Here is a 10,330-nt window from a genome sequence, read left to right as displayed (position 1 = left end):
CGGCAAGATCCGATCAAATCTTGGTTGTTCAAGTTTCCAACGAGTTTTCGACCGGCATTGAAGTTTTATTTAATTATCTTGTTGTTTGTATTGTGTACTCCAAGCTGTTCTAGCTTAAGGGGGAGTGATAGAGTATGTTTTTCATTTGTGTGTATCCAAGCTGGATTCATATGATGTATATGCTCCACCTTGAGGAGTGTTAGAAGAGTTAGAGTTTGAGTCATTAGGGTTTTGGGGTAGTTTAGTCTTTATGGTATTTCCTCTAATCCTATATAATATGATGCTTGTATTAGGTTAACATAAGTTGAATAAGCCGAATAATATAAAAGCCTCCACCTTTTGTGTCTAAACCGTTCATACAAACTATAACACTAAAGAAGTACAGTCATGATGCAATGATTTCTCATAAAGTGATATGATTATAGTAATGCCCTGGTTCTCTTTCTCAAGTTTTTTGAATGAAAAATATATAGCATTTCATATTTACACCAATCAAAGAGCTCTAGCTTCAGTTCAGTATTATCTTGGTGACAGCAGGAGGCAAGATCACAAAGATGTGAAGACAAACATATCACAGGGAAGGATGGAAGCCCATAAGCAAGCAGGATATATGCAATAAGTTGATCTGAAACTACCATGATCTTGAAGAGAATCTTGGTCTGGGATGAATTTCTCCATGCGCTTCTCTTAGCATTTGTAATATTCTTATACTCTTCACCAGGCAATAATAGACAAACAACCCAATCAGATTACTCGTTTAGTTTAATCTTCAATCAAAAATATATCAGCCTTCTTCCTGAAGATGTTAGGGGGCAAAAAGAAAATGACAGAACGGGATGCAAGAACTTTTTGTTCTTTGATTTATCCAAAAGGGTTTCCTCCCATTGAAGAAAAAGGATTTGGGGTGCTTGGAGCTGAGTATCTTCCAGTTGACTGTTGAGTTGTGTTTAAGGATCCAAATATAGCTCCATCACTGCCAAATCCACCAACTCCTTGTGATCTACAATGACACAAAAGAAAACCCTGAATTATTTTTCTTTTTCAATTATGGAGATCATATCATCATTGGACGAGGGATCAGAGAGAGATATGTGTAGCTCTGTAATAAAGCATTATATTGTGATTGAAGGGCTGGTAGAGATGTTGGTAGAAGCTATTACTAAGGCTGGCAATTTTTGACACAACCAGCGAACTCGATACGAACCCAACACGAAGAGTTTAACATGTTTAATTAAATAGGTCAGGTTAGAGTTAACCTATATAGTCTTATATCCATGTCTCAACACGATCCAAACCCAACACACAACATAATGGCTAGCAATTTCTTACATGATCCGCAAACTCAATACAAGGTTAGAGAATTAGGGTTGCGGGGTTTGACTAGTTTAATTAAATTGATCAGGTTAGGGTCAACTAATATAATCTTATACCCTTGCCTTGACACGACCCGAACATGACACATGAACACGAATTGCCACCCCTAGCCTATTACCAAGGATAACCCCTCTTTTGGATAAAAAGAAGGCCTTCTTATATAAGGCTTTGAATGGACTTAACAAACTACAATCTACAAGGACAATTTTCTTTCCACAGTGTAATTTTGAACTCTTAATGCCCCATCCCCACGCTGCCCAGATTTAAAAAAGAAATAAGTAAAAAATAAAAAAAATAAAAGAAAGTTTTCAAACAAAAATAATACAACATTTGCTTTAAGTAAAATGAAAGGAAGCCAAAATGGTGGCATTTGATGAAGTATTATTGTTCAAGATGGTCCCATTTGACCAGAATTTCCCTTCAAATTGAAAAAAAAAAAAAGAAGAAAAAGAAACAGAAAACTCATGCCAGCATGATACCTGGATAGTAGCACATTATTATGTACTTGCAGCCCCATGTATGCACCTGAAATTATTAAATTGAACATAAACAAAACTAGGGCCATCAAAGAATGGATGTTCATAAGAAAGAAAGATAAAAAGAGTGAATTTACCAGGAGACATGTCCGATACAAAAGAAGGAGAATGTGGAGACACTGCAGATGCATAAGATGGAGATTGAGGTGCCATCAAACCCGGAGACTGGCCACCAAGACTTGAAGCACTCAATAAGCTGTTAGCAGCTGACACATTCGGCAGTGCACCTTGTAAAGATGCCATGGAAGGAAACTACATCACAGACAACACATATTTTTGAAGGTTAAAACAAGTTTTCTCTCCTTTATTGAAAAGTTTAAAACAAAGGCCTTCCAAAGAAAATTTTAATTTAAACCAGAACATGTCATTACTAATTTTTTTTATAATCAATTGGGTTAAAGTGCTTCATGCAAGTGTTCAAGTCATCATAGATCAATCTTTATTAAGGGCTTTGTACTAGAAGGAACAGTTTGCCCATTTGCACTCAAAACCAGTAATTAAAAATTGCCAGCATACTGCCAAGAGTTCAAGAGATGATAATGTAGAGATGTGAAAGAGCCTGTGTAGCTAATTTTCATTGAAGATACCATTCGCCTCAGCATAAAATATGCATGTGATCTAGCCTCAAAGCTGTCATATACATATTTATGTCAAACCAAAATAGTTATATCAGCACAGCCATATGTCTCCTCGTTTTAATATCCAAGCGTCATGCTTTTTAAGTGGTGAACGGATTCTCAAGAATATGAATAACAAATATTTCGTGAGACACTATATGACTACTGGAGAATCTTATTGCAGTCAAATCACCTTCAGCACACGAATATGAGATAAGAATGTATGTCTGCTTATATTAGGTATAATCAAGATTTGTTATTTAGTGCATATATTATAGGTATCTCAATTTGCATATAAGTCCTTGATTTCCCAGACATACTTCTTGCTCTACCTGTTTGCTCCTCTACTCGAGTAATTCTTAGCTGACAACAGATACAAGATAAAATAACCATTCATAGAAGGAGCACAGTTTATACTTTAAGAAGGTGTGAAAATGTCCAAGAAAACGCTTGGATAAAGAAAAATATAAACAGTGATCCTACTACACAGAATCAGTTGGAATGTTGTGCATACTGGTGGGGCCTGCACTTGAGTTCTTTCATCATTAAGGTCAAATGGGTTTGCCGATCTTGCTGAGTTGGGAAATGTTGGCACAGGCTGTGAAAAAAAATCCATATTAGCAAATCAACAGCCAGCATATATTAGTACAGATTTATTCAAGTTGATTATCTTGGTTCTTAGCGTACCATTGCATTAGAATAATACTGCATGTTGAATCCCATGCCATATGGATAACCATTTTGCCAACCTGGAACTGGTGCAGTGCCCGTTGAGTAGCTTGCAGTAAAAAGGTCCTACAAAAAACAGTTATTATATATATCATCAAAAAAAAAATTTGATGGAAAATTGAATAGTATTGAGGAAATGCTATAACTGCCGGAAGTTCCTTTCTTCCACTAGGCTTGGTTTCCACTGAAAGAGGTTCAGCTCCAACTCCAGAACTGGTGCCTTGATCTGATTTTGAGAGAGCTTGAGAAGATTGTTCAGCAGAAGCACTCAAAGGCCCTTGTCTATTAGGTAGAGTTGAGGAAATCCATGGCTGGAGATGAAAAGGAACAAATTTTATCCAGAAAAAGAAAAAGCAATAATGATTCAACTTCTAAATATTAAACATTCTTTGTCATTACCAGCCAATACTAAAGTTTCTCTTCTGTAAAATTCAACCATCTTAAACGATTTCATGTTAGTTTGCTGGTCTTTGATATGTGCCTACATTAGATTTGACCATGAATATTGAAAGTATAGAAAAGGCCTCATCATGTGTCTCACCTGATAACTCGGAGTTCCAAAAGTTGGACTCATCTGCTGCATGATAGGGGTACAATCTGCAATGGGGGATGCATTAGGATGACATTGCTGCATGTTTGATAGTTCTTGTTTGTCAGGAATTTTAATAGCAGAGTCACCAATACTACTATCTGAAGCTTGTACCTCCATCAGAAGGTACTAATGCCATATTGTTAGAAGTCGATACAGTTGTAGAACCACTGGCACTAGTGGGCATCTGCTGCACACTGGCAGCCAGCGAAAAACCACTTGCAGGGATGTTGCCTCCTGTTGCTGGTGATAGTGCATCATTATTAGGTCGTTCAGACATGTTGTTACTAGCAGGTACAACTGAGGGTACTGACAATTCGAATAATAAAGATTCCAAAGTATTTTCACTTGGAGCTTGCACCTTCTCCATTGCAGGATGTTCAAATGAGGCCCAGTAGCCACCATTATCTGAGTGAGGCACCTGCTGTGTCTGTGGTATGGTTTCAGCATCAAGGGGCATAGAATCAGGGTTAAAATCAATCAAGCTTCCTGAGCATCTGCTTTTATATTCTGCTGGACTCCTATCAGTGGAACCCTGGTCACCGCAAGATGCGATTTTCTGCAATGAGAAACTCTTGAAGAATAAGTGTATATTGGATTAGGATGGTCAAAAATATACACAGATTAGACTCCATAGCTAATGGAATAACAAATTCAATCTGCAAAGCTCAAAAAAAGCAGTAATCAGAACCCATGCACTGGAAAAGTCATTCTGTAATAGACTAACTCATAGTCAAACAATACACTATGGCGTCAACACCAAGGGAAAATATATATACTGAACATAAGTAAGTTCGACACGGAGTTACATGATGATCAATATTTCTTTCAGAAGAGAGATTAAGTAGAGAGACTGCACTCAAGTAAAAGACTGAACTATAATTCCACTGGTTTTCATATGCGATTCCTAGAGAAGGGTTTATTCTTTGGCTACCTCTAAGGAATGCTCTCTCTACTGGTGAAAGACTACTGGCGAGGGGTTACAAAGCGGATGTTTTATATGCTTTATGTAGGGGCTGCATTGAAGGAAGGGATCATTTATTTTTTTGCTGCAGCTTCAGCCAAAGAATTTGGAGGTCTATTATGTGTAAATGTGCTATGGGTAAAATTCGGGTTGAGTGGGATGAAGTTGTGACTTTGGGAATTGCTGAGCTTCAAGGTGCTTTGTTCCAAGATGTGGTTTGCAAGTTAGCTCTTGGGGCTGCTTACTACAATATTTGGAATCACAGGAATGATATTTGTCATGGTAATAAGTTGAATTCTGAGGAACAAATTCTTAAAAGGATTGATTAGGAGGTAAGGACTCGAAATACAGGTTCTCGAAATTTGTTAATACAGCTACAAACATGGACCTCTACTGTCATTGGGGAGTGTCTGAGAAGGTGCTTACCACTAAGTTGGGTTGGTGTTTGGTGTTTTTCTTCAGATGGTTTGTCATTTCGTAGATATGAGGTTTACTGAGTTGGTTTTGTGAGTTTTGTTTTTTTGTGAGGTAGTTTGAGGTGCACAGTAAGTAGCGAGGGAGTTTGTTTGATGTTTTGTGTAGTTAGAGTACCAGTTAAGTCAGGTGTGTATATTCGTTTGTTGGTTTCAATGAAGCTTATTCATCCAAAAAAACATAATTTCACTGGTGGAATACTCTCCGGGTAGAATTTCTGTGGAGGTAGCTTCCCTGGAATAGACTACCTTTATACGGTTCCTTAAGCAATACATGGCAGATGAAGGCAGTTAAAAAAGCATAATTATGTTCTTGAATGAAAGAGAACACACAACAAAAACAGGCCAAAGGAAGAGAACATCATTAACAAATAAGTCTAAAGGAAAAAAAAAAAAAAATTTAAAAAAAAGAACTATTTATACAAAAACCAAATTTTTAGTTTAGCATAGCAATTATACACCTGATTATGGGCAGGACCATCAGTTGCTTTAGAAAGTTCGTCTACCTGTAGAGGAGTAATATTGTCTCCTAAAATATCTCTAACAGTGCGTACCACTGGGGAATGGGACCTATCCATGTTCTTTTGAGAGTCAGGTAATCTGATTCCTGGCTTGGATTCTGTATTTGAGAACCTACGGCTTCCATGCCCATGATCTCGAAACCTGTCATCAACAACCTCAAAGCGGGCAGAACTTCTCTTTGGAACTCCATATCTTGAATTTTCTTGGGCATATCGAGGACTTCTTCTTTCATCATAATAATATTTGACACTTCCATCCACACTTCTTCGAACAGGACTAGATCTTTCACTATGACGCCGCTCGTGTCTTTTCTCATAATGTGGGCTTCTAGATCCACCACTATATGCACTAACCTTCCTGCTATGAGACTCCTTGTCATTCTGTAAAATAAAAACAAATATTCTTTTTAAATGAAGGTCTTTGAGTGGGAGAGCACTCAATACTTCTAATTGTCCGTCATATCTAGATTTATGAGGTCCAAAATTGTTGAGATGGCAAGTGTTAATAGTATAAGAAGATCATTGTTGGATAGGCTTTCCACAGCACAAAAATGAAATTTTAAAATAAGGATATGATCCATGGTCTTGCGTATATAATAATGCAGAGCTTACCAATCTTAGTGATGGAAGCTCAACAGTATCGGTCTTCTCTCCAGTGTATTTTCTATCCACATAGACATGCTTAATAAAATCCCGGAGTCTATGAAGATTACTGGAAGCAAATATGTGAATCAGAAACACTAAATATGAAGTACTGAGATCAACATAAAAGAATTTGATAACCACCTCCCATCAGGATAAGAATGGCGCTGAGGATCCCAATCTTTAAAATAAATTTGCCTTGCTCGCTGTGAAATGATTTAAGTTAAACAATGGGAAGCAAAGAAGTATATTTAGATGAAAAGAAAGAGCACTAACTGGATCAATTACAACTGAATATGAATGGATACCTCATTTCCCCCTGCCTGAAGAGCACTAACTTCTTCTGTACTGAATTTAGCCATTGACACTGATTTTACTCGGTGAGTAAACTCCCGACTGGAATACTTAAAAGAATTAATTAGTCACTCTAAATTGATGCCTATTAAGTAACTCAAGTCAGATCATTGAGTACCGAAATGAACATGGCTGATGACAATTCAAATGATGTCATGTAGAACTTATGTGAAAACCAGATGCACCATGAAAGGACCAAGGAAAAAAACGAAAAATGAAACAAGCATTATCTACAGAAAAGCAGTGGATGTACAAGTATGAATACTTACTGCACTCCACTGCAGTTTGTGCAAACGAATGTCAAGAAATTTGTGCAAACATATTGTGGTCCCTGCTAGAAGACTATATGTTAGTCATAGTATTATTTTATCAAATGGTATCATATGAAACCATAGATTACAAGGAAAAAATTCTGAGAAAATGCCACTGCATACTGTAAGAACAGATAACAAGATCATAATTGTCACTTTGAAATCCAAGACTAACGAAACACACATTTCAGATAAAATTGACGAAAAGGGAAGGCATGGAACAACATTAGCTATGTGCCTAAATAAGAGACAAAGAGAGTAGTTTAAGACAATTAAAACCCTAAAAGAGTGAAAAAGAAAAACTAAAATATATATTTGTGTGTATGTGAAAAGACAAGTGATTGAATGGCCCAACTCTCATCCCAGTTAGATGTCAAGAACCCTTTCCTTCACAGAGATCTCAAACTACTTATATTAAATTACTACTTATCCAGAAGCTTAAGCTGATAAGAAATTGTTGATTTAATCATTTAATTAATATTCTACCACTTCCCCTCACATGTGGGCTTCAACTCTTTCTCAATAAATAAAGTTTAACACGTGAAATATTTAACTTAAATATGGTGTGAATTATGGAGATAAGGCTCGAACTCAAAACTTTTCCTCTAATACCATGTTAAATCGGTACTCATTCCAAAAGTTTAAGATGATAGCAAATAGTTGATTTAAAAATTTAATTAATACTCTAACAATTTCTCATCAGAGGCCTTTTTTTTTGTAAGTACTCCCAATACGAGGCTTATGCCTGGCATATTTCAAACTTTAGCAATGAGGCCCACAAGAACTGAGCCTTGATAACACCACTCCTCAAGGCATTATAAAAACAAGATGAAAAATCCACTCCTGCTCTTCAGTAAACTTTCAACTTCCCTTAATTATGATTTACAGCCTATGAACTTATAGCTTTGTATATATCTCCATGGCATAATCTTTCTTCAGAACAAAGCATCATAATGAAACTTGTCTTGCACGCACTTGCAGACACCCTAAACATACAAGAGCTTCAAATTGATTATATTTCAATAAGGTGATATGTCATTGCTGGATTTAAAACTATGCACAGTGACATGTTATTGATTAGTGAAACCGATTATCCTACTAAGCTCTATGGTTGACATTAACCATAGTTTCTTTCATATCTTCTCGTATGTCGCTCTAACTACATCCTTCTTAACATGTAAATACAATATATAAAAAGTAAGCATGTCTTCACCACTCTCAGATTTTAATTAGTAGAAAATGCTTCAGATAATTTAACAAACAGAGAGTTTGCAGGTAACCTTGTAAAACTGCAGCATACAAAGAATGCATGATAAGAGAATATCAGAATACAATATGCATTAATTCTTCAAGTTTTATATTATTAAAAAAAAACTTCATACCAAACTGTTGCAATTGATGCATCTTCGATTCTCAGGATGCCTCAAAAGACCACGGATAATCCTTTCAATTCTCTCGTCTTCCTTCATCCGATTGGCCATTGATCGAAAATTTTTCACCTCCTTTAACAAACAAAACTCGATACATTAGAAAAAAAATAAAATAAAATAAAAACCTTATATATTTTCAGGCAGAAGAGAAAAATCTTATATACTTTCAGGTAGTTTTCCATTTCTTAGTTTCCCCTTGCAACCAATACAATGTGAAACACAAAACTTCAAATACAATGCGCTCCCTTATCCTACATTTTCTCAGCCACCAAACAGAGGACAAGCGCTGATTTTCATTTTCTAAAACGAGCCCTCTTATTATTTATTTATAGTAGAAGAAGAAGAAAAAAACAAAAAAAAAAAACTCGTTTTACGATTTTCTCAGCAAGCGAAGGGAGACAGAAACCTGGTAATGATGGAGAATTGTGCCTAAGCGAAACGTATCGGAAGAGAAACCCTAGAAATCGGTGATTGTGAAGGAAACAATTGAAGAAGAAGAAGGAGAAGGGTGAGGGATAGCCAAGCCGAATTGCAGAGAATTGCAGAGTTTTGGAGAAATTTGGGACGGACATTGTCTGCGAGAAACTCGGTGCTTTTACTTGCAACTGAGAGAGAGGTCGAAAGGAAGGGAGGGAAAGTTGCCGGTAATAACGGTCGGTTTTGGTGGCCGTTGGGCTTGGCTGAACTTGGACGGCTGTATACTTTCTCAAATTTGAAAGTTAATTTTTAATTATTTAATTTGAAAAAAAAATATGATTAAAATATGATCAGAAATACTATAAATCACATTTTTATTTTATAATTATTCCACGATGTTCACATGTCGGTCCAAACTAACCTTGTGATGTCAAAAAAGAGAATTTAAGGATTGGTTCGACGGTCATGTTAGCATTATGAGGGTATTTGTGTGATTAAAATTTAGTTTCTAGCATTACTTAATCTAAAAAGAGTAATGACATACATCACACAGTCACACTTTTATTTAGGGGTGGCAGTTCATGTTCGCCCTAAAATTTGGGTTCTCATGGGAAGTTTTTTTTTTTATAAAAAAAATAATAATAAACTAAAAAATTGTAAAGATTTAGGGTGTTTTTATATATAAAAAATCTTTGTAATATTTTTTTTATTGTAAAAAACAATGGGTATTTTGGAAATTTTTGTAAAAATTTAATGTCCCACATGACATGGCACATATGAGTATTTATTAGACTCCTTAAGTTATGAGATTATTTAATCTTAATATTTAATAAACTGTTGGTTAATTAATTAAGAGAAGTGATTTCCTATTGAATTAGTTCTTACTTTGATGAGAAGTTGAGTTATAAAGGAATAAAGTAAACCGGTCCTCTCTCTGCCCTATGAATGTACACAATTTCCATCATCTTTGTGTACCTTAAGTGGGTCAAGCAAGAGAAACCGATTTCTAGTGTTTATGTTTTCAAAGAATAATTAAAAGAATCAATGGATTCTGATATATATGTTTATTTTGTTAATTTATTGTGAAATTAATATCTTAGAAGTTATAGTATGTTATGTCAATTTTATGTTTTACATGTGGTATCAAAGTTTGAGTTGTAACTTTCATGATTTTCCATTAAGAAATATGTTAAATATATATAATAAACCTCTTAATCAAATCCGTATCTATCGTAATTTATTTTTGCCTATACCAATGTGATTTTTTGTATTTGTCACTTGTGTATGCAAAACTAAAACGGCTAGATGCTAAATTGAGGTTTCTATAATTATAGTACACTAAATTTGGAATCTATCTTTATTTTATGCATGTC

At 35.5% G+C, this 10,330-nt stretch overlaps 1 protein-coding gene across 1 annotated transcript; it reads right to left on the bottom strand.

Moving 5' to 3' along the window:
* Positions 1–390: 390 nt before the first annotated feature.
* LOC132190080 (ArfGap/RecO-like zinc finger domain-containing protein) lies at positions 391–9,188 on the bottom strand. The gene is made up of 15 exons (XM_059604961.2): positions 8,947–9,188; positions 8,493–8,612; positions 7,069–7,130; positions 6,754–6,841; positions 6,590–6,651; positions 6,416–6,515; positions 5,744–6,184; positions 3,960–4,404; positions 3,798–3,853; positions 3,403–3,567; positions 3,215–3,322; positions 3,042–3,125; positions 1,988–2,162; positions 1,854–1,899; positions 391–1,000 (listed from the first exon to the last, which is right to left on the bottom strand). Exons 2-15 carry the CDS (start codon positions 8,589–8,591, stop codon positions 862–864), a joined length of 2,070 nt encoding a protein of 689 aa, XP_059460944.2. The 5' UTR covers positions 8,592–8,612; positions 8,947–9,188; the 3' UTR covers positions 391–861.
* Positions 9,189–10,330: the final 1,142 nt, after the last annotated feature.

The sequence above is a fragment of the Corylus avellana genome, chromosome 9, assembly GCF_965113065.1.
Source record: "Corylus avellana chromosome 9, dhCorAvel1.hap1.2, whole genome shotgun sequence".
Lineage (NCBI taxonomy): Eukaryota > Viridiplantae > Streptophyta > Magnoliopsida > Fagales > Betulaceae > Corylus > Corylus avellana.
Note: the sequence above shows the minus strand (reverse complement) of the source record. Positions and strands in the feature narration are given on the sequence as shown.

Excerpts from the sequence above, each read along its gene's own strand:
- LOC132190080 (XM_059604961.2), bottom strand. The coding sequence starts at position 8,591 with ATGGCCAATCGGATGAAGGAAGACGAGAGAATTGAAAGGATTATCCGT. Across the intron at positions 4,405-5,743 it reads ATGGTCCTGCCCATAATCAG|AAAATCGCATCTTGCGGTGA; the intron begins GTGTATAATTGC and ends TTCTCATTGCAG. Across the intron at positions 3,126-3,214 it reads AGTATTATTCTAATGCAATG|CCTGTGCCAACATTTCCCAA; the intron begins GTACGCTAAGAA and ends TTTTTTTCACAG.